The 24,258-nt window shown below is 39.5% G+C and overlaps 1 protein-coding gene across 1 annotated transcript; it reads left to right on the top strand.

Moving 5' to 3' along the window:
- Nucleotide 1: 1 nt before the first annotated feature.
- PSMA5 (proteasome 20S subunit alpha 5) lies at nucleotides 2–24,249 on the top strand. Its single transcript, XM_025935046.2, has 9 exons — nucleotides 2–157; nucleotides 4,224–4,290; nucleotides 10,602–10,728; nucleotides 13,166–13,233; nucleotides 14,141–14,248; nucleotides 14,388–14,446; nucleotides 15,579–15,681; nucleotides 16,689–16,775; nucleotides 23,998–24,249. The coding sequence occupies exons 1-9, from the start codon at nucleotides 129–131 to the stop codon at nucleotides 24,073–24,075; spliced, it is 726 nt and encodes a 241-aa protein (XP_025790831.1). The 5' UTR covers nucleotides 2–128; the 3' UTR covers nucleotides 24,076–24,249.
- Nucleotides 24,250–24,258: the final 9 nt, after the last annotated feature.

The following is a 24,258-nucleotide window of genomic DNA, read 5'->3' as shown; positions in this document are numbered from 1 at the left end:
CGCCTGCGCACGCGCAGTTGGAAGCAGGGCCTCAATTTTGTGGTGGTGTGGGTGAGTTGGGTGCTGTTGGACTCGTGTTGGCCCTCAGAAACCCCACGTAGCTGCTGCCAGCTTTTCCTGCCCTCGCCATGTTCCTCACCCGGTCTGAGTACGACAGGTCTGTGCGTCGGGAGAACGTGGGTTCGGGGTTGTGAGTGGGCAGGACTGGGGCCCGGCCACGGCCTGGGTTCTGCCGTGTCATGGGGCGCCCCAGGAACCCGAGGCTGGCCCGGCCTGGGGATCTCTTGTCCTCCCCAGCCGCCTGCAGTGATTCCCCAAGCTAGACTCACGCCAGGTGCTACCGCTGAGTCACTGCTGGGTCCCAACTCGGTGCGGAAGGGAGAAGCACCGCTTTGTGCTTGGGAAAGAAGGCCGAGGGGCCGCGACTCCGACCTTTAACCCGGAGAAGTCCAGGGGTCAACCCCTCCTCCGTTCATCTTTCGTGCTGAGTATGACTGCCTTTTTAAAAGATGTGAACGTGTTGCCTGAAAGAAAAAAAAAAAGCTACTAGAGATTCTTTAATGGCTCTCATAATTTCAGCTCCCCCTTCCTTCTAGGGGAACAACCTCGTTTTCCGTTTCTTAGTTGTGGAAGTAGAGTAACCTTTCCTTTGGTTGAAATGTAGGAAGGCATGCTAGTATGTATAGTTTCTGCAAAAGTCTGAAAGTATTCTCAGCTATGCCCGGATGGAGTGTGGAGTCTGATTTTACAGGAACTGGAATTTAGAGTGGTTCTTAAGAGTTTCCTCATCACGCTGATTCTACTAGACCTAGACTTTTCGGACTTTTTGAGAAGCTTAAAGCAATTTAGTTTGTGTGTGTGTTAAGGCCAGATATGTTTTTAAAATTAAGGTTGTGAGATTGTTGTATTCATTAAAAGAAAAAATATTTTTCAGGGCTTGGAAATGCTGAGTAAAATTGTACATAGACAATTCTCTAGACATTGTTACTTTCAGTTTCTGTTTGGGTAGGTTAGATTTTTCACATAGCTGCAAAGATGTTTTTGGGTTTTTTTGTTTGTTTGTTTGTTTGTTTAGCCAGGAAAGGCGGATGTTTTCTTTCTACTAGGTCTTTAGAAGCTGCATTTCTTGTCAAGTGTATGTTGATCCTGTCAAAAGTTTTATCACTTGGAACTCCCACTTTTTTTATGCTTTTACTGACTCAGAATATATATATGTGAAGTTTTAAAACTGACAGCTTTTCGTACTGTCCTGTAAAATGACTTGGTATTTATTTTCCAGAGCATTAAAAAAAACTCCTCCTTGGGTGATAGAATTTTGAGTTAGGGGGTGTATGATAGACATTGTTATCCTTATCAGAAAGTCTTTATTAAGGTTCTGTGATCATTTACTTAACATCTTCAATGAGTGCTATATGTTATTCATTTTTATATCCTCCCAAGAATGCCTAAAATACAGCCTTTTTAAATTCACTTAGCTAATATACTTGCATGCTTGCTGTGTACAAGACACTGTTCTAGTTACTGGCCATACAGCAGTAACAAAATCAAGATTCTTGCTCTTAAATGGGAGCTTGCCTTTTAAAGAGCTATTTAAAAAATATAGTGCAAGTCAGAGTGCTTTCACGTCATTAGAGAAATTCAAATCAAGTACTATAGAAAGTTTGTTGAGAGAGGTTGCATTCAATATTAGGGGGTCATTGAAAACTTTAAAAAGGAGCTGATATTTAAACTGAGTCTTGAGAAAGAGGAAGATTTTAATAAATATGGACTAAGTGTCAGTAGGTTGGAGGCAGAGAATATAGGATGAACAAAGGAGGGGCAGTGGGGAAACAGTGCCTGTTTGGGAACATTCTTTTCTGTGTGGTAATTTGATACATGTATGGGAGTGGTGAACTATGGGGAAAACAGGATGGTGCTAGATATTGGATGGATTTTTTTTGTAGTGAAGGAGTTTGGGTCACTATTTTTTTTCAAAACTTTTAAAGTGTTTTTATTTATTTTTGAGACAGAGAGAGTTAGAGCATGAGCAGGGGAGGGGCAGAGAGAGAGGGAGACAGAGAATCCGAAGCACGCTCCAGGCTCCAAGCTGTCAGCGCAGAGCCCGACCCGGGGCTCGAACTCACAGACCGTGAGATCATGACCTGAGCTGAAGTCGGACACTCAACCCACTGAGCCACCCAGGCGCCCCTGGAGTTTGGATCACTATTTAGGCAACCATGTGCTATTAATTTTTATTTGAAGAAGTTACATAGTTGTGTTTTGCAGAGATTATTTGACAGGAGCAGAAGAAAGAGTGAGTCAATACCAGTTAGAAGGCTTACAATAGTTAGGTGAAAGGTAATGAGGTCGTTGAAAATGAAAGAAGGGTGTTGAGTTACCATGTGGGAGGAATTGATGTGACTTGGTATATGATTAATGTGGGAGAAGATGGGGAGAAATGAGTCAGATCATTCAGAACTTTTCTAGCTTGGGGAACTGAGAGATTGCAGGTGTTTTAAAATAAAAATGAAATAGGAATGACAGGAGATGGAACTGATTTTGCAAGGATGGCTGGATTTAAAGAGATATTTCAGATTGGAAGATATTGAGTGTTCGGTGCTAATGGGATATCCAAGTGAAAATGCTCAGGATTCATTAAATTAATCAGGGAAGAGGTCAGACCGGTAATAGAGGTTTGAGAGTAGTTGGTGCTTGATGTAAATGAAATAACCCAAAGAAACAGTGAAGTTTGAGAAGACAGCCAAGAGCAGAGCCCATATAAGGATGTAGTAATTAATACTATACTAGGATGAAGTGCTTGAATTAAGGTGAAAATACTGTGTTCACATGGTACTTTATCACAAAATTCTTTCATACTCTGTGCAATTCAATATTAATTATCTTGTGATAGATGTACGATAGGTTTTGTTTTTTGTTTTTCATTTGAGGGAATTAAAGCTACTAAGTGGCAGAACTAGAACTTAATTTCAGTCTTCTGTCCTCAGACTTTTCACTCAGTGATTTTTAAAAATTGTTCCTAGAGTTCTGAACTTTTTTAATGACCTCTGGGATATTACCTCTGGGGCCAGGAGGATTCTGGGATGGTGAGATTCTCCTTTCACTCCTGATTTAGCCCAGAGTAATAATTCCCAGAGGCGGTATAGTGGAACAATTCAAAGATAGGTCTCCGCAGTCACATTGCCTAAATCCTAATTCCACCTCTGCCTCTTACATGCTGACTAACTTTGGGCATATTACTCAACCTCTTTGTCAACTTTCACATCTGTGAAATACTATCTGTCTTTAAATGTTACTTCATAGGATTATTTTGAGGATTAAGTGAATTAAATAATTTAAAGGTTTATAACAATGCCAGGTATATAGTAGATATGCAGTAAATGTCAACTTGTATTATTACCTGTTTTGTATTTCGGGGATACATATACTTTTTTTTTTTTTGAAGAAAGAGTTTTTGATAAAACAAATTTGAAAACACTGTGTTATATATCATGTTACATGTTATCAAATCCAAACTCTATAAGCCAAGGATCATAACTACTTTCATTCATTTGTTCAAGTATTTTTGAAGTGTCCATTGTGTGCAGAAGACTTTTATAGCTAGGACCATGATTGATGCCTCTTCTCCATAGGGATTTCCAACAGAATGGAACAAGAGAAGGTGGGAAGGTGTTTTAGAAAGAAAAAGAAGTCTAGTGTGTAATTGGTGTAAATATGTATGGAATGAATAAACTAGCTTAGGCTTTAGGAACGAGCCAGATCTCAGTCTGTTAAGATAGCAATACTAATTCATACAAATAAATAGAGAAATGTACCTGTAACCTGTACCTGTAACTATCATACTTTTACTGAAAAGTATGATATTGACATTAAATGCATGTAATGTGAAGGGGAGAAGGATAAAAGCATATTGGGAATTGCCAGGTAGTTTTGGGGGCTTGAATTTACTGAGGGAATTCAGTTTGGTTCAGAGTTGAGGTAGAAAGCCCCTTGCTCTCATTTGATCAGTTTGAAGTCTCTGGGAGTACCACAGAAGTGTTCCATACATAAGTTCCATTTTCTTGAAAAGCTGTTAATGTACAAAACAATAGCTACAGATTGTTTTGGGCAAAGGAGAATAATGACAACATGCATATCTTGTAGCTATTTGAGCTAGATGTCAAGGAACTTGACTTTTGTTTCTCTACACTTTTTCTGACAATCTTTAATGCTTTTTTTAATTATAGGGGTGTGAATACTTTTTCTCCTGAAGGAAGATTATTTCAAGTGGAATATGCCATTGAAGCTATCAAGGTATAGTATCAAGTAGCAAGTTTTTGAAATTTGATGGCAACCTACTGCATTGCTGGCAGAACATTTGGAGTAAATGTGTTTTAGCTATCTCTCCCTTTTTTTTTTTTTAAATGTTTTTATTTTATTTTTGAGAGAGAGAGCGAGGTATAGAATCTGAAGCAGGCTCCAGGCTCTGAGCTGTTGGCAAAGAGCCCGACGTGGGGCTCCAACTCACAGAACCGTGAGATCATGACCTGAGCCGGAGTCGGACACTTAACCGACTAAGCCACCCAGGTGCCCCATGGTTTAGCTATTTGTTTAGAAAATATTCTGTATCTCCCTTTACCCAACCACTAACCATTTTAATATCAATTTCAATCCTATTCCTGAAGCCTTTTGAACAGATAAATGCTTCATAATTATGTAAGTATCTTTTTCTCAGTGGGGCTGAAGGGACATGTTTGTGTTCATAATCCTCTTGGCTATAAAGAGAGGGATATAGAGGTCTAGACTTAGCATCTGGAAGATACTTTGAAAAATTGTTTAACTCATCACCTGTATTCGTAAAATTGTGGATTTGTACTGGACACTTTCAGGACTGAATAAGAGATGTGTCCTGTAATGTAACAAAATCAAATAGTTCAAACCAGTATTTTTTTATTTTTATTTTTATTTTTTAACGTTTATTTATTATTGAGAGAGAGAGAGCATGAGCAGGGGAGGGGCAGAGAGAGGGGGAGACACAGAATCTGAAGCAGGCTCCAGGCTCTGAGCTGTCAGCACAGAGCCTGATGCAGGGCTCGAACTCACAAACCACAAGATCATGACCTGAGCCAAAGTTGGTCACTCAACCAACTGAGCCACCCAGGCGCCCCCAAACCAGTATTAACAAAATCAGTAAGTGAGCTATCTATACTTAAAGTTAGTTATCACATGGGATCTGCATTTGTTGAATTACGGATAATCTAAGTTCTGATTTAGGTTATCCAAGGAAGGTCCAGGCATCAGTATTTTTAAGGGCTCCTTCAGTGATTCTAATATCTAGCAAGGATTGAGAGTCAGTGATCTAGATGAACCCATTACTCTGTGCTTCAGTCACCTCTACATCCCTAAATAACCTCTGTTTGTATAGTCCTAGTGATAGAATATTTTCTCACTAGATAGCTCATTCTGTTAGAAAACAATTCATAATGGTTTAGAAATTTATCCTTGTATTGAATCAAAAGTCTAGCTTCCTGGGGTACTTGAGTGGCTCAGTTGGTATCGGCTCAGGTCATGATCTCATAGTTAGTTGGATCAAGCTCTGTGTCAGGCTCTGCACTGATAGCATGTAGCCTGATTGGGATTCTCTCTCTCCCTCTTTCTCTGCCTCTCCATTCTCTCTCTCTCTCTCTCTCTCTCTCTCTCTCTCTCTCAAAATAAATAAATAAACTGTAAAATAAATAAATCAAAGTCTAGCTTCTTTGAAGTTTCCTTAGTTGTCCCTAGTTTTGTCCTTGAACCACACAGGATGTTTAAACCTTTTCCAAAAACAGTTCTTCAAATAATTGAAGAGAGCTACTGTGTTTCTAAGTTACCTATTATAAAAAGAGTGTATTATAGAAAACTATTGTATGAGAATCTAGAAAAGGGCAAAAGAGACTGTGATTAGTTGAAGACATAGAAGTAAAGGTGGAAGCACTATGATAGATGGTGGGACAGAAAGTGGTGGGCCAGCTACAAGTGCCTGTTTCTGATCATCCTTGCCCTGTATTGAAACCATACGTTATTATGAATTGTGAAGACTATGACGATTTCAAGCTGTGGCATTTATTTTGAGCCTCTAAAGATAATAGTCCTATCCAAGCCAAGAATAATCCTCAGTTTTGGGGGGGGGTTCTTCTTTAAGCTTCTTACTGCTAGTAATTTTCAGATTGCTTAAAGATAATTAGAGGCCATGTGATGTCTACCCTAGGTTGGGCTAAGAAAGAAATAGCCATGTGACCCTTTAATAGATGTGACTTAACCCATGTGAAAATTCAGGCTCTTTGGTATTTAAACAACCTGGTTGTCGCGTTGGCATCTTATGAGTTGTCAATGAGAAAGCAATTTGATAACCATAAGTATTCAGTAGCATGAAAGGAGCTGGAGAAACGACTAAGAATGGCAAGTATAAGTTGTCATTTGGAGGTATGGTATGGATGGCATGGGTGAAAGACAGCCAGCAGAAGTGGGGAAAAAATGCCTTTGGAGTAGGTTTTTTGGGGGAAGGAAGGATAATCTGTGGCAGTGTCAAAAGCATGTGGACATTGGTTACTATGAGTTATACTAAAGAAATACTAGGTAGAGTCTTCAAATGTTCCCTCACTTCCTTTCCTCAGTCCCCACCAAAGCAGAATTGTAATACTGAAATATCTGGGGTAAATTTAAGTGTTCAAAAGAAAATTCCCTTGATTTTGGTACATTTTGTTACTTAGTCTGTCTTGAAAATATTAATCTTTTTTTTGGAGTGGAAACTTAGGAAGTTATTTAAGTTGGAGGTCAAACTGAACAGACTGTGAATTCTTATAATATGAAAATCCTTCATCCACAAAATAGTTATAGTACCCAGGGACTATTGACATTTTGGACTGGATAATTCTTTGTTGAGAGACCATCCTGTGCATGGTAGAGTGTTCAGCGGGATTAGATGCTAGTAGCACTCACACTTCTAACTGTGACAACCAAAACTGTCTCTAGATTTTGTCCTCCAGATACATGTCCCCTGGAGGATAAAATGGCCCCTGGTTGAGAACAAGTCTGCCAGATAAAATTTAAAAGTAGATATAAAGGGGGTGTCTGGGTGGCTCTATTAAGTGTACAACTTTGGCTCAGGTCATGATCTCACGGCTTGTGAGTTCAAGCCCCACATCAGGCTCTGTGCTGACAGTTCAGAGCCTGGAGCCTGCTTCAGATTTTGTGTCTCCCTCTCTTCCCCTTCCCCACTTGTGCGCACGCTCTCTCTCTCTCTCAAAAATAAATAAACATAAAAAAAAAAAAAAAAGTAGATATAAAATCTGTCCCGCTCTGTTCAGTTGGAGATTTAAGAGCAATGTACTATACGTAAGAACAACTAAGTGCCGAATTAAATTCTCTAGTAATATTTTCTGACTTTTACATTTTTATTCTTAAGGCATACCTGCATGTAGTTTTAGAATCAAAAGATAAAATAATTATATCAACCTTGTAACAAAAACAGCAATCCCTGAGGACTGCCCCCTCTATCTTCAGCTTCCCAAAAGCAACACTTTAAGATCTTTAAGATCTTTTAGCTGATAATTTTCTTGGCATTTGCTTCCATATTTCTAGCACAGAAGCAGACAGCCAGCAGAAGTGGGGAAAAAAATTTTGTTTTTGTTTAGATATTATCCACAGACTTTACATTATAGACGATGAAGATTTTTGCCCCCAATGACACACATGGACACACACACATGCTTTCCTCCTGGGGTGGAGGTACAGCAATTCACTCAATATATACTTTTGTGAGATCATTAGTCAACACTTATAGTCATATGACTATGTAAATAAATGTATTCACAGCTGAGCCATTTTTCCATTTCTGCATAATATTTTCCTGGAGTTAAGAGCTCTTCTTTTTTAAAAATTTGCTTAATTTAATGTATACATGTTATAAATAATCCCCAAAGTCTCTCTAGGTTATATGTATCTTCTCAAAATTTCCAAGCACATTAGGTATCCAGTAAAGATTCTTAAAAATATCTTTGAGCTTCTGACCTGTTCCAATTCTGGACTAGTTCTCTGGGCATACTGCTTTTTCAATTTCTAACCTCCTTTATTTTTTCCTTTTTCTTATTAGTGTCCTATTTTTGTTTTATGGATGAAATATATTCTTTAAGGATTTTTTTTTTTAACTTTTCTTTCAATTTTTTTTTTCTTGAATTGGTTAGATTCTTTAGAGCTATGTTTTTTAAGCTACAGGTCTTGACCAATTAGTGAGCATTGAAATCAATTTAGTGGGTCAAGGTAGCATTTCTTTTTGAGTGGAATAGAACATTAGATATCAGAATGCCATGTTGATACTATTGGTGTTTCATTGTGTTTTTTTCCCACGTTGTTTCTATTGTATTTATTTGTGTATGTTAGTATGTTTTGATCCTGATATAAGATATATTTCTTAATGTCGATTTTGTCCAAAATGTTTGAAAACTGTTCTAGAGAAAACTGCCCCTTCTCATTTCATGCCTGAAGGGTGTTTCAGCTACTAGCTTCAGAGAGCTGAATGGGGAAAGAAGGCTGAAGTTCTTAACCTTCAGCTAGTCAGTCTTTACTTAATCCCCTGTTTTCACTCTGGTACTCCTGCCTTTGACTGTGCTTAGTGTCCCCCAATCCAAAGACCACTGTCTGTTTTACCCTTTCCAGAGTTTTCTATAGGAGTGGGGGTGGGAGCTGTCATCTAGCTTTATAGCCTAGGGGAGGGGATCTGGAAATCTGTTTCTTAGGTAACACTGAACTGATTTTGTGATTTTTAGCTCCTTTGTTTCTATTTCCAGAGGTCCCTTTCTTTTTTGGGATCCTATAATGTAAATCAGATTGTTTCTTGATGTTCTTTACTACTGGTTTAGGGTTCAGATTTCTCAGGTCTATTAAGTAAATTATCACTAACCTCTCTTCTTTCCTAGAAATTTTGTTGCTGTGTCTTTGCCCATTCTCTTTGTGCTAGTATATTTGTGCATCGCCCCCTACCCCCTGACCCTGCCATCCTTTAATTTTGTACTATTACGAGGCTAGGGGAAGGAGTAGAGCTAATGTGTGTGTTCAGTCTATACCTTTACCTAGAAGTATGAATGCCCATTTTTTACATAAAGTTCTTAAACAGTCTTTTCCTGTAGTTATGCATATATATTAAAAAAAAAAAGCTGGTATATACATTTAAAAACATTTGTAAATAAAGTCACAACTTTATGCATTTGAAAAATAATTCACTTATGTATGAGACGTGATTATGCAGTCTGCAGTCATGTTAAGCATGTTATGCATAATGATTCATGAAATTCCTTGGACTCCTTTACAATAACAGGTTCCAGGAGTCTGATGCTTGCACTGGCAGGCATTGCTTTGTGGAACTAACTAAATAATAATGGTAATTCAGGGGCACCTGGGTGGCTCAGTCAGTTAAGCATCCAACTCTTGATTTCAGCTCAGGTCATGATCTCATGGTTTGTGAGTTAAGGGATAAATAATATGGCATGAGAAAATGGGTTGGGCTATACCTGGTAGATTTTGTTGGAGCATAATGAGTAATAAAGTTTGAAATGAAAAGTGAGATTAGGTTTTGAGGGCTTTGGAAGCTTATTTGGATTTTATGTGACAGGCAATATAGGGAGATGTTAGTTCTTCAGAGAAGTATAATTAAAATAGCATTTTATTAGATCAGTTAGGCTATAACATGAAATATACATTAAGACAGAGATTAAGATGGGGAACCTAAGTAAGAGGATGTTGAAGTCTAGGCATATAAGAAGAGTGACTAATTTTGTTACTCATTTATTATGTGCCAGGCACCATTTTAAGCATTTTATGTATTAATATATTTACTTTCTTGATGTCTTATTACCCCCATCTTGCAGATAAAGAAACAGACATAGAGGGATCGGTGACTAGAATGGTGCCCTGGAGATGGGGAGATGAAATTAAGCTATATTGTAAACTGCTAGTGACCTCAAAAGATTAAGTTAATAATTATGTTTGTGGTGGTGTTTTTGTTTCTTCTTTTGTTTGTCTGTTTGTTTATTTATTTTGAGGGAGAGGGAGAGAAAAAATCCCAGGCAGGCTCCGTGCTGGCAGCACCTGAGCCAAAATCAGGTGAGCTGAGCCAAAATCAAGAGTTGGATGCTCAACCCACTGGGCCACCCAGGCACCTTTTTCCTTTTTTTAATGTACGCTACTTTTCTGGAGGTCATGTAGATTTGAGAAATACTACCTTTGGGGACAGGTCAAGAGAACAGAGGTGAAAAGAAAAGCATTCTAGTTTTATTACTTTTTTGCCCGTTGATGTTTAGAACCTTAGAATCTACCCCTCTCCAAAATATTGGCATTACAGTTGATCATTTTCCAGATGTTTTCAAGACTTAATTGAACTTTTCCCTTTAGAAGAACAAAATCTGTAAATCAAGTGTTCCTGCCATTGACAGGAATAACACATTACTTATTAGGGTGCTGTTTATACTCTCTGAATACTTGGTATGGCTAATTGAAGCTTCTGTCTTGTGCAGTATTCAGAGAGATTCCTGGTGAGTATGTGAGACTGTTCTTTGACCTGTACATGATAACTACAACACGTTTCTTTTTAGCTTGGTTCTACAGCCATTGGGATTCAGACATCAGAGGGTGTGTGCCTAGCTGTGGAGAAGAGAATTACCTCCCCACTAATGGAGCCTAGCAGCATTGAGAAAATTGTAGAGATTGATGCTCACATAGGTAAGGAGTAGGGGGAAGTTGTTTTATAGGATCTGGCTTGGATTAATTAGTCTTCTTTGGTGTTCCACAGGAGGTTCATTAGATGAACATCTTATCCCCTAATTAGCTACTGTTTTCCAGGCAGTAAGCCAGTGTGCATAATATAGGAGTAGGAAGAAATTGTAGGGCTCAGCTTACTTCCAGAAGTTCCTTTCTCCTTCAAATTTAGACTTGGCGAATGTGATGGTTGTCGAAATATGTAAAGGTTGAATCATAGGCCAGCTCCCTATAATGGCTGGGTCTTCAATGTTGCATAATGTTAGCCCTAGTAGGAAGCCATCTGGAGCAGAGGATCATGTGGAAAACTAGAGTGTCCACTAGAAAGAGGAATTCTTAAAGGTCTTTAGAGTGACTAAGGTTCAGAGAGCATGAGAATAATAGATTTTGAGCAGATCAGTCTTCTTCCTCTGTTTTCAGATTTATCTTTTTACTCCCTGTCTTCCCCTATATTCCCCACACCCCAGCACTCTTTTTTGTTTTTGTTTTGTTTTGGTCTCTGTTATAATTTCCCTGCCTTAGCTTCTGGCATCATTGTAGCATTACAGGGTGAGTAGTTCTTCATTTTAGTTGACTGTTGAAATTTTCTTAACCGTTTAGTCATCTAATTAGTGGAATATTGGTAAAATAATTAGTTGCCTGAAGGCCTCAGAACCAATGCCATGGTGACTCCAGGAGCTTGACAGTATCTTTCAGATGTAGAAGCTGAGATTTAGTCTTTTAAGATAAGAACATTTTGTCTACTTAATCCCAAGTTGTGTGTCTGGAGATAGATCAGTGTCACTTCATTCAGCAAATTGAGAACCTACCATGTGCCAGACCTATGCTAGTCACCAGGGATACAGAGAAAAATGAGAGAGACATAGTCCTTATGTTTCAGAAGCATACAGTCTGATAGTGGAGGTGGACATGTAAATAAGTAAATGCAGTTGAGTGACGTAGGTGTTAAGAGAGGCTGTAGTATGTGCTCAGTAGGGGTACAAAAGAGGAAATCATTAGTTTTGTCTGGAACCAGTGGTAGTGGGACTTTCAGAAAAAGATTCCATAAAGCGATGCTTGAGCTGAGTTGAATTCTAAAAGATGAGGAAATGGTCACTAAGTGAACAAGTGTGTGGGTATAGGAAGGGAGAGCACTCCAGTCAGAGGGAATAGAAATGAGCAAACCCTTAGTGGTGTAAAATAGGGAATACCCTAGCACAAGAAGTTTGGTATGACTGGCAGGTGGACTATAGCAAGAAATAAGTCTTGGATCAGACAGTAGAAATCTTTTTACCATGCTAAAGAGCTTCAACTTGATGGGAAAGATTTTAAGCTTTGGGGTAATATCAGATTTTGAGAGAGAGAGAGAGTATGAGCAGGGGTGGGGCAGAGAGAGAGGGAGAAAGAGAGAATCTCAAGCAGGCTCTGCACTGTCAGCAAGGAGCCTGATGTGGGGCTTGACCCCATGAACCGTGAGATCATGACCTGAGCCTAAACCAAGAGTCAGATGCTTAACCAACTGAGCCACCCAGGTGCCCCCAGATTAGTCTTTTAGAAAGACAATTCTCATAACAGGGTTGCAGGTAGAGTGAAGGGGCCTGAGACTGGAGGTAGGGAGACCTGGAAAGAAATTTCCTTTAATCCAAATAGAAACAATGAGGGATTTAACCAAGGCAGTAGACAGAGAATAGACAATGTAAGGATTAATGCTGGACAGGTTAATCAGATGGAGATTGATAGAATTTGGGATCTGATTGGTTGTGAGGGCCAAGGAGTCTAGAAGGAAGAAAGAACTTGATTTGAGTTGGTGGTATGTCCAAGTAGATATATTAAGGGAGTCATTGGCTTCATAGGTTTGAAATGTGGTAGTAAGGCTTAAGCTGGAAATACAGATTTCAAGTTATGGCATATAAAGTAACAGCTATAACGTTGGCATCTTGGACCATCAGGCAAACTTTCTTTCTAAACTAATTGGTTTGTATTTGGTCAGGGAGGCGAAAAAGCTTTTGATTTTATCCTGGGGCTTTCTATAGCTCATAGTGACATGGTTATTTTTTTCCTTATTTCTTCTGTTGGGATGTTAGTGTTCGCTTAGTTTGAAAGTGTATTGTGGTCTACGAGAATGCTGAAGGAATGCTTAAGGATGTAATATGTGAAAATTCATGCTTGTTTGGCTGTTCTTGCCTGTCTTCTATCTTAATACTGGACTTCTGAGTTATTGCAGATGGTTTTATTTATTTGTAGTATAATTATACTTGTGTTCAGTATAATCAAATAATTTCCCATCTAACCTCTTGGGTGTATTGCTATGGGATTGCGTATGGCCGCCATGGTTCCATTCCAGTGTTTCAGTATTTCTTGAGTGGATGAAAGAGTTCTGCTAGGATTTGGCCCCTGGGTCACTATTGCTTTTACATTGCAGGTTGTGCCATGAGTGGGCTAATTGCTGATGCTAAGACTTTAATTGATAAAGCCAGAGTGGAGACACAGGTAAAATTAGCATCATCTCTCCTTTTTACCTTGATGCTTGAGTTCCTTGTTTAATGATGTAGCTGCCTGGGCTGTATTGCAGGTTATCTGTGTTAATATCAGATGTAGCTCTTAGGAGTGATTTTGGATAGACCACCTAGTTAATAACTTGTTGAGGCTTGGAGTCTAGCCATCCAACCATTGCAGCTTTAAGGAAGCCCTGGTAAATAGTGCTGACAGTCTCTTGATTCTTTTTGATTTGCCTTAAATAAAGCAAGCATTGCACTACATTCTGGTCCCTAATTAACTGTGGGAGCACCATAGCAGGAAGTGGACATAGCTAAAGGACATTCTACCCCAACTGCCTTTGGTGCTGGGCTTGCAAGTAACAGCTCTCCTGTGGTGAGTAATGTTATGTACCAGGTCAAGAATGCTGATTTTGTTTTTTTCTTTAATTGAGTACCTGCTGCTTCGAGAAAAGACCAGTAAGAAAAAAATTCCTGATTGATAAAATTTTTGCACTTATTTTCAACTTTGCTGTCAGTACTTATGTAAGAGTAAGTCATTTAATTTAAACACCAACACAATGATAAGGTAGGCTCTTTGAGGGAAAGTGGCACTTAGCTGTTAGCATTCACTTTGTGAAAAGACTAAGCTTAGTGCTGTGAAGGGCTAACTCTGTTTTTCAAGGGAATAATCCTCTAGTCCGTCATTAATGCTTAGGGTACTTTGATCACAGTTTCTTTCTAGAGCTATTTCTCTTCCTCTCATGTAGGCCCAAGCATTCAAGTTCAGTGTTAAGAAAAACACACTGGAGCTGAGCCTTCGGTTTGCAACCATAGTCCACAGGGATGTATGTAGTGAGATGGTGGACTGCTTTAATGCTTTTCTTATTTAAAAGTTAGACCACATTTTGCTCTTTTTCTAGAACCATTGGTTCACCTACAATGAGACAATGACCGTGGAGAGTGTGACTCAGGCTGTGTCCAATCTAGCTCTGCAGTTTGGAGAAGAAGATGCAGATCCAGGTGCCATGGTGAGTGTGGTGTTTGTGGCAAGTTTCCTTCTAAGGGACTTAGGACATTTGTCCTCTGAACATACCTTTCCCAGCCCCTCTTACCTCCTGCTTCAGTAGCCATTTGTTTATCTTAATACCTCTTGTTTTTTGGTTCTAGTCTCGTCCCTTTGGAGTAGCACTGTTATTTGGAGGAGTTGATGAGAAAGGACCCCAGCTGTAAGAATTTGCCATTTTTTCCTGTTTCTTTTTTTGTAGAATTATTTTAATTTGGGATGGGGACTGGTTGTCTAAACTGAGAGGATTATTGTAGAATTATAAAAAATGAAGGGCTTCTAACTCTAAAGTTCAGTGATTCTGTGCTGTTTATACAAAGACAAGCATTCTGTGAAGAACTTCCCTGTTGGAACCACTGCTGATTCTGGAAAGAATTAAAAGCAGCTTTGTTACTATAGTCAGGGTGTGTTTTAGAGCTTTGCTTTAGAATGCTGATTTGTTCCTTTTCCTCAACTATTATTTAGATAGGCGTGCACAAGTGCCATATTTATATCTTCTATACTTCTAAATCTCTGAGGAATGAATTAATTTTCTTAAACACTTTTTAAAAGATCTGGTTTCAGGTGCCTGGGTAGCTCAGTTGGTTGAGCGTCCAACTCTTGATTTTAGCCCAGGTCATGGTCCAGTGTCCTGGGATTAAGTCCTGTATTGGGCTCCATGCTTAGCATGGAGACTGATTGGGATATTCTCACCTCTCTCTCTGCCCCTCCCTGGCTCGTGCATACTTGCTATCTTTTTTTTTTTTTTTTTTTTTTTTTAAATTTTTTTCAACGTTTATTTATTTTTGGGACAGAGAGAGACAGAGCATGAACGGGGGAGGGGCAGAGAGAGAGGGAGACACAGAATCGGAAACAGGCTCCAGGCTCCGAGCCATCAGCCCAGAGCCTGACGCGGGGCTCGAACTCACGGACCGCAAGATCATGACCTGGCTGAAGTCGGACGCTTAACCGACTGCGCCACCCAGGCGCCCCCATACTTGCTATCTTAAAATAAATAAACTTTAAAAATAAAATAAAAGATCTGGTTTCTATAGCTGCATGTGACTTTGCATGTGAATTTTGATCTCGGGGTTGTGAGTTGAGCCCCACATTGGGTATAGACATTACTTAAATAAACTTAAAAAAAAAAAATCTGGTTTCTCTAGGCATACAACATCTTTTGGACCTGTACCTCAGTATTTCAGTGGAGTTTCCACTGCAGGGCCAAGCATTTATATTCTTTAGTGAGATACTTGTTACATAAAATGCCACCACTCTTAAGCATTTGTAACCCCCTTCTTTTGGGGGTTTTGCAGGTTTCATATGGACCCATCTGGGACCTTTGTACAGTGTGATGCTCGAGCAATTGGCTCTGCTTCAGAGGGTGCCCAGAGCTCCTTGCAAGAAGTTTACCACAAGGTAATTGAGTACTCTCACAACTTTTATTATTATTTTATAAATCAAAGTATAATTTACATAAAATGGGAAGACCTTAAGTGTTCAATTCTAGGAGTTCTAGGAGTACACACCCTCATGACCACCACCTAAAACAAGATGGAGAACACTTCCATCACTCCCTGAAATGCTTATTGCCTCTCCATTCACTCTCTTCCTCCCTTTCAACCATGTTTACCACTGTAGATTAGTTTTGTCTGTTCTTGTCCTTTCTATAAATGCAGTCATACAGTTTATATTTTGCATTTGCCTTTTTTGTTCAATAATGCTGTTTTTAGGATCCATTCGTATTTTTGCACATATCAGTAGTTAATGCTGAGTGCTGTATCATGGTATAGATGACCTCAGTTTGTTTACCCTTTATCTTGAAAGCTTTACTTAACAGATATATTTCCTAGTCTGGCTCTAGAAGCAAGTAGACATTTGGCATTTTTTATCTTGTAGGATGGGAAGACTTGGCTTTGGGTAACTTGTGGTTGAAGGCTGTCTTACTTACTGGTTCACACAGAGATGTCTACTCCCCTCTACCCCTGATAGTATTGATTTTATGTGTGGAAGAAATTGGGTTCATGGGTTCAAAACACAGTACTACAAGAGCAGGTTTACTAAACCAGTGGGCTACCTTTTTAGATCATTTGGGAGTTGTGAATCATAGGATATTCCCAATATTATCTTGTTTCTGTATTAAAAGAGGATAACTAGAGAAGTGTAGCCCTTTCCACTTCTTCAAAGATCACTTAATATGAAAGTTGGTGACTTTGATCTGGTTCAAAATAAGACTTGAAACTTTGAATAAATGTATTCTACTTATTTACTGTTTACTTGAATTCTAGAGATACCTGGTAATGCACTGTACTTACTAAGCTGCTTGATTTAGTAATACTTGCTACATCATTCGGGGAGATAGGGGAAATCTTTGAAGGAAGGAGGAATTACATAATGGCTACTCTTCTTACCCTTTTTGTTTCAAGTCTATGACACTGAAAGAAGCCATCAAGTCTTCACTCATCATCCTCAAACAAGTAATGGAGGAGAAGCTGAATGCAACTAATATAGAGGTATTTTTCTCTTGTGGTGTTTTTTATTCAGATATCATAGCTCCCATATCTCCCATGGAGATAATCACATTTTGTATGCTCAGCCCTTAAGAAGTTATTGCTATCCTTTGAAGCTCCAATACTTCTATAATAGTAATAAGAATGGACTGTCCCCAAAACATGTTAACTTATCCTAGGACATTAGGAAAGTTGCCTGGAAGAGGTGATGCTGGAGAAAGGAAGAGAAGGGTACTCCAGGAAGAGGGAACAGCCAAGTGCAAAGGCTCAAAGATATAAAATAACATTGTATGTAAAGGAGAATTTGAGGGTTTTCTGAATGCTGGGGTGCAAGATATATGTAACGTAGTGAGTGAGGTGGCAAGAGATGATACTAGAGAGTTGTGGACCAGATTCTGACTGCCCTTATTTAGGATGCTAAGAGTAGATGGGAGAAAAGGAGATAATGGTGAGTAAAAAGATAGAGTAGGTTTGCAGGTGAATTGAGAGAGAGGTCCTGTATTTCCCTGGTGAATGTTAGATCATCTGCTGAGAGTGGGTGAATTCAACAGTAGAGTTAAGGCAAGTGGGAACGATTTGAAAGAGTCCTTATGGACAGGGAAAAAGGAAGGCTGGGATAAGCAAAAGGACTGCTGGGCTATGTTAAAATACTAATGGAAAAAAAAACTAGCGGAGGCTCGATTTACCAGATTGTTATCACAAGTTAGGATGGAGGGGTGGCACCTGGGTGATTCAGTCAGTTGAGGGTATGACTTCGGCTCAGGTCATGATCTCACAGTTTGTGGGTTCGGGCTCTGTGTTGGGCTCTGTGCTGACAGCTCAGAGCCTGGAACCTGCTTCAGATTCTGTGTCTCCGTTTCTCTGCCCTTCCCCGCCCCCCCCCCCCCCCCCCCCCACTCATGATCTGTCTCTATCTCTCAAAAAAAAAAAACATTAAAAACAAGGGGGAAAAGCTGGAAAAAAAAAAGGGTACAGGGTGCCTGGGTGGCTCGGTTGAGCGTCTGGCTCTTGGTTTCAGCTCAGGTCACAATCCCAGGGTCATGGGATCGAGCCCTGTGTCAGGTTCTGTGCTGAGTGTGGAGCCTGCTTAAGATTCTCTCTGCTCCTCTCCCCTGCTTGCTCGCTTTCTGTCTCTCTCTCAAGTAAAAGAAGGGGAAAAAAAGGTCAAGATAGTGGTCATAATATTATATTTCAATTAAAAATTTTTTTTAAAGGCAACTGTGTCTGTAATCACAAATCAGTAATTAAACCAATCAGCGCTTACCAGAATTATGTCAGCTGTACTCAGTGTGCATTGAGAAAATGTATGTTTAGGTTAATCCCTGGTGAAGGATGGCTGGTTAAGGGCTGACAAATGTCTTGCCATGAGAGCCAGCCAGCGTCCACAGGCTGCAGTGAAAGGGACAAACTTGAATGCCAAAACAAGGGGCTTGCCTAAAGTTGGGAAAGTGTGGGTGGAATTGGAGAGAGGAGGTGGGGGGAAAGAGGGGTTACTTCTTGAGCAGTAACAGGGAGAAGAGGAGTTTGGAATAGAAATGGAAAAACTTACTACATAAATACTATTTTTACACTTTCTTAGTAACAGTGATACTCCCGGTCTGACCCTTAGGAGGGAGTTTGTCAGTTCCTTTCTGGTACTTTGGGGGGTGTTTGGTACTGAATGAGATAGGGTCTTGCCATTTGTTTTCTTCTTCTTCTTTTTGTTTGTTTTTTTTTTAATGTTTATTTATTTATTTTGAGAGCAAGTGGATGAGGGACAGAAAGAGGGAGAGAGAGAATCTCAAGCAGTCTCTTTGCTGTCGATGCAGAGCCTGATACAGGGCTCTATCTCACAAATCGTGAGATCACGACTTGAGCCGAGATCAAGAGTCGGACATTCTACCATCTGAGCCACCCAGGCACCGCGGGTCTTGGCATTTCTGCCAAAACTACCCCCTTCTTCCTACCTCAGAGTAATTCAGAGATAGCTCTGCTGATTTCACAATGCAGGTTCTGAGGTCTGCTTGGTTCAGTTGAAACTGCATAGATTTTTAGCTCATTCAGTTTCAGTGTTGCTTTGAAAAGAGCATCAGGTGTGTCTCAGTCATGCTCTCTCATTGTTTTTTTAATGTTTATTTTTGAGAGCGTGAGTGGGGGAGGGACACAGAGAGGGAGAAAGAATCCCAAGCAGGCTCCATCTGTGCTGTCAGCACAGAGCCCGATGTGGGGCTAGAATGCACGAACCGTGAGATCATGACCTGAGCTGAAGTCAGATGCTTGACCAACTGAGCCACCCAGGAGCCCCCATGCTCTATCGTTAACTATATTACTCCCTGACTTAGTTATTTTTGCATTTAAAAAGGTCACTTTCACTTGTCTAAGACAGTTTACTCCACCAGTACTCTGATAGTTTCCAAATCTGACTGTCCATCAGTCTTTGGAAATGAAGTCCAGAAATCTGTACTTTTGAAATCTCCTTGGGTGATTTTGATGGTCAGTCTGAGAAAGTCAGGCATTTGGGGGCCCCTGCTCTACCAGTTGTCCCTTGGATCACCAGCCTGTCCTTCTCTACAAAAAAGGAAAATTTCCAAGTTGCATCTTTTTTTAGAAAAACAAAACAAATCACACCTTTGTTAACTCCTCCTTCTACCTAGTATCCTGTCTTAAAAAAAAAATCCACTTTGTTGAGATATAGTGTACGTACTGTAAAATGTACCTATTTTAAGTATACAGTTCAGTGAATTTTGACAAATGTATAATCTGCTACCACAATTAAGGTATAGAACATTTCTACCATCCCAAAAAGTCTCCTCATGCCCCTTTTTAGTTCGTTCCTTCCCACTGATCTGCTTTTTGTCGTTATAGATTTGTCTTTCATGTTCTAGAATTTCATATAAATGGGTCACACAGTATGTGCTCTTTTGTGTCTAACTTCTTTCACTCAGCATAATGATTTTTGAAATTCATCTCGTGTGTATCAGTCTGTTACATGTTATTGCTGGCCGCTATTCCATTCATCCTTTTTTGGAATCTTTATTACTAGGTCTTTTCCCAAGAGAACCTATATCCATTGTCCTCACTGCTTCTCCCCTCATTTATTCCTCAATTGCTACCATTTGTTAGTGTCTTAATATTTCCCTGGGACTTTCCTTATTTTGCTAAGTTAACTCCAGTTTGTCAGATTTCGTGGTCACTTTTTAAACCTATTATCTGACTTTTCTGAAGCAGACTCCTCAAATTTTTAACAATTCTATAAATTTTTTTTTAATGTTTTTGTTTTGAGACAGAGAGAGACAGCATGAGCAGGGGAGGGGCAGAGAGAGAGGGAGACACAGAATCCGAGGCAGGCTCCAGGCTCTGAGCTGTTGGCACAGACCCTGACGCGGGGCTCGAACTCACGGACCGTGAGATCATGACCTGAGCTGAAGTCAGACGCTCAACCGACTGAGCCACCCAGGTGCCCCAAATTTTTGACAATTCTAAAACGAAACATTATCTTTCCTGAAAACCATTTCATCTTCCTGCCTTTCTAATCCTAGTTGATGATGCTACCGGTATGTATACCTGTCATTCACAGTAGAAACCTAGAAGATTTCGGCTTCCCTTTTTTTTTCCCTTCACTGAATTGTTCCCTTCACTGTCTTTGCCCCCTTGTAAATAATTGTCATATCAGTGCCTCCTCTCCATCCCTACTTCCAGTGCCTTCTTTTGTTCAGGCACTCAATTTTCTCCTGCCTTGTATCCTTTCAGAGGTTTCCTAACTAGTCTTCCTGCCTCTACCCTTGCCATCTTTCATTTCATTCCATTTCCTTCATTGTGCTTACTGAGGTTGATTTTCTAAATTACATATCTAGTCTTGATTGTTCTCCACTTGAAACATCTTTTCTGGGGGCACCTGGGTGGTTCAGTCGGTTAAGCATCCGACTTCAGCTCAGGTCATGGTCTCGTGGTCCTTCAGTTCGAGCCCAATGTTGGGCTCTGTGCTGTGATAGTTCAGAGCTGGGAGCCTGCTTCAGATTCTGTGTTTCCCTCTCTCTGCCCTTCTCCCCACTCTCATGCTCTGTCTCTCTCAAAAAATAAACATTAAAAAAATTGAAAAATCTTTTCTGACTCCCATCTATAAGATAAATCCCAAACTTCTTTCATGGTATGATAATTTACTGTTCTTAAGTCATATGTTTAATCTGTTAGGCACCTTGCTAAGCATTTTGCGTGCAATTGTTTCTTTTAATCCTCACAGTACCTCTCTCAGACTGTTATTCCTATTTCCATTTTACAAAAGAGGAAACTGAAGCTTTGAGAGGGTAGGACCTTGCTCAAAATAACAGTGGTAAATGATGGAGTCAAAATTTGAACCCAGCTGTGATTGGGGTCCAGTACTTTTTCTTTTTTTTAATTTATTAATTTATTTTTGAGAGAGAGAGAACACAAGTGAGGGAGGGGCAAAGACAGAGAGAGACACAGAATCTGAAGCAGGCTATAGGCTCTGAGCTGCCAGTGCAGAGGCCCGCTCAGGGCTCAAACCCATGAATCGTGAACATGGGTTCTCTCTTTGTTGAGAGAACATTTTTTTTAAGTCTGTTCCCAGATCAGATCTTCAGGTGTTTTAAAATGTTAGTAGTCTTTTTGTGTTTTTCCTGTAGGTGAAGCGGCAAATAATAAACATCATATAATTGGATTATGCTAATTCTGACCTGACTTGAGCTGAAGTCAGATGCTTAACTGACTGAGCCACCCAGGCGCTCCTGTGCCCTGTACTTCTTTTTTTTTCTTAATTTTTTAAATGTTTACTTGTTTTCAAGAGAGTGGAGGAGGGATAGAGGTGGGGGTGGACAGAGAATCTGAAGCAGGCTCTGTGCTGACAGCAGAGAGCCTGATGCGGGGCTCAAACCCACGAGCTGTGAGATCACGACCTAAACTGAAGTCAGACGCTTAACCGACTGAGCTACTCAGGTGCCTCCTGGGTCCTGTACTTTTAACCACTATAGTATACTGTCTTTCCTACTTCGCCTCCCGTTTTATCTCCTCCCATATGCAGTCTCTGCTCTAGCCATTCAGAATTACTTCATTTTGCAAATATATCCTCTTGTTGCATGCTTTATACATGTGCACATTCCATCTGCTCTTCTGGTTCTCCACTGTGTGACCCATTTTGTGACACAACTCAAAAGTTGCTTCTCTTTGAAACCTTTCTTGACTCCCCCTAGATCACTGCTTTGTGCCTCTGCATATACTCAGCTCTCTTATAACACCTGGCATTAAAAGCATTTGGTGTCCAGCACCCTTAGTAAATAAGAGATTTTCTTTATCTTTGGATCCCTAATGCCTAGTACAATTATAACTAGTACATAAGTGCTTAATAATTATTAATTGAATTAATGAAAGAAAATGTTTCACCTGTCTCACAGAGCTTTTTGAAAGAATAAGATAAATAGAAGAGTATCTTTCATATTCCCTATGTAAATAAGTTTATCATGATGCAAATGCAAGGGATTATTTTTACTCATCTGTGATGAGTGAGTACCTTCCTAAAGGCAGTATTTGGGTCTAGTCTCATTAGCACCAATTTACAGCCAGATTCTATCAGACTTTTCTATTCACAGCTTTCCCGGTTTCTGTTTTTAGCCCCTGAAATGGTTTGGGAAGACTAGCCTATGAGCTGTGAGCAACTTGACAAAAAAATTCTGTAGGCCCTCACTCTTCTCTGCTTTATTGACCTTGTGTCTCTGTCCTCACGTCCTTGAAAGATATAGTAATAACATTATTTTAATTTCCTTGGAATAGAGCCCATGGTCTATATGGACATGAATGATAATGTTTAACATGTATTTTATAAATATGTGTTCTGACATTTTGTGTAATTGGATAGGTCTTTTGTTGGGAGAATCTAGTGGAGACTGCAGGCTTTGTTGAGAGAACATTTTTTTTTTAAGTCTGTTCCCAGATCAGATCTTCAGGTGTTTTAAAATGTTAGTAGTCTTTTTGTGTTTTTCCTGTAGGTGAAGCGGCAAATAATAAACATCATGTAATTGGATTATGCTATTTCTGGAAGTTTCAGATTATGTTAAATATCAGTAATGAATATTACCAAAAATACCCTAGTATGTTTAACTGTAAAGTCTAAAGAAAAAGGCAATAGGAGGAAATTTAAAACCAACACAACCGCTTTTTAGGCAAATGTCAAATGGCACCTATTGCTCAGTATTGGCCCCCAAAACATGGGACTATGTTATCAGCAGAGGTGATAGAAAACTTGGTAGTTTTAGTTAAATTTGAAACTGTCTTCTGACCCTCGTATTTTATTGTTTAAATAGATTCCATCTGGACTGCTATTTATAACTAATATTTGTCAGTCTCAACTGATTTCCTGTGTTGGTGCTAATGGAATCCTTTTATTTTCATGGCTAGTCCTTTTAAAAAACAAAACAGGGGCACCTGGGTGGCTCAGTAGGTTGAACGTCCGACTTTTGATCTCGGCTCAGGTCATGATCTCATGGTTCATGAGATCGAGCCTAATGTCTGGCTCTGTACCTCTCTCTCTCTCTCTCTCTCTCTCTATCTCTGCCCCTCTTCTACTTGTGAGCATACACATGTGCACATGCGCTCTCTCTCTCTTCTCTTTGTCTCTCAAAATAATGAACTTAAAACAGACTTTGTTGTTAAGTTGCATTATGAAAAATTTTAAAGAAAATAATATACCTAATAATAATCAGTAATTATTTGGTGCTTATTATAATGTTCTAGGCAGTATTGTAAGCACTTTACACAGATTAACACATCTTCACAACTTCTGTATGAATTAGGTGCTATTGTTATCCCCATTTTACCGATAAAAATTAAAACACAGGGTGGCCAGGAAGCAAAGGTCACACAAGCTTCACTTCCAAGTGTGTAAACACACTTTTCATATATTTCTAAGGAAAAAGTACTGACCCCAAGTAATTTGCTGCTGCTTTTCTGATCCTTGTTGAAGTAGTGTCAAGAAATGACAATGACACCAGGCATTTGGTTAACTGCTATGTGGTCTGTTAACCTCAAAATAGAAAACTTGGTCAATAAGAATTTTTATTTGGGAGTCAGAGAGCTATTTTAGGAACCTGTGGTTGGAAAGGATATCCCTTGGATAGCAGATCCCTTAGTTCCTAATGAACAGCTGCATCACTAACACAGCTTCTCCTGACCATGCTAGTGCTATCAGCAGGGTAATCGAGCCCAGCTCATTAACCCTTCTCTGCTTTCTTTCCAGTTAGCCACGGTGCAGCCCGGCCAGAATTTCCACATGTTCACAAAGGAAGAACTTGAAGAGGTTATCAAGGACATTTAAAGAAGCATGATCCTCAGAACTTCTCTGGGACAATTTCAGTTCTCTTAAATGCTTTTAACTTTTATTTCCAGCTCCTGTTCCTTGGAAAATCTCCAGTGTATGTGCATTTTTTTTATGATGTCTGTACATAAAGACAGTTCTGAAATAAAGAAAAATTTAAAATTTGTTAATAGAGTATTCTCT

Source organism: Puma concolor, chromosome C1, assembly GCF_028749965.1.
Source record: "Puma concolor isolate L17-30 chromosome C1, mPumCon1.1.hap2, whole genome shotgun sequence".
NCBI classification, from domain to species: Eukaryota; Metazoa; Chordata; class Mammalia; order Carnivora; family Felidae; genus Puma; species Puma concolor.
The sequence above is the reverse complement of the archived record's forward strand: the minus strand, read 5'-3'. Positions and strand labels throughout refer to the sequence as shown.

What these genes read in the sequence shown, in the direction of transcription:
- PSMA5 (XM_025935046.2), top strand. Translation starts at nt 129, where the DNA reads ATGTTCCTCACCCGGTCTGAGTACGACAG. An exon ending in ATGCCATTGAAGCTATCAAG is followed by an intron (nt 4,291 to 10,601) that starts GTATAGTATCAA and finishes GTTTCTTTTTAG; the next exon opens with CTTGGTTCTACAGCCATTGG. An exon ending in TGCAAGAAGTTTACCACAAG is followed by an intron (nt 15,682 to 16,688) that starts GTAATTGAGTAC and finishes TTTTGTTTCAAG; the next exon opens with TCTATGACACTGAAAGAAGC.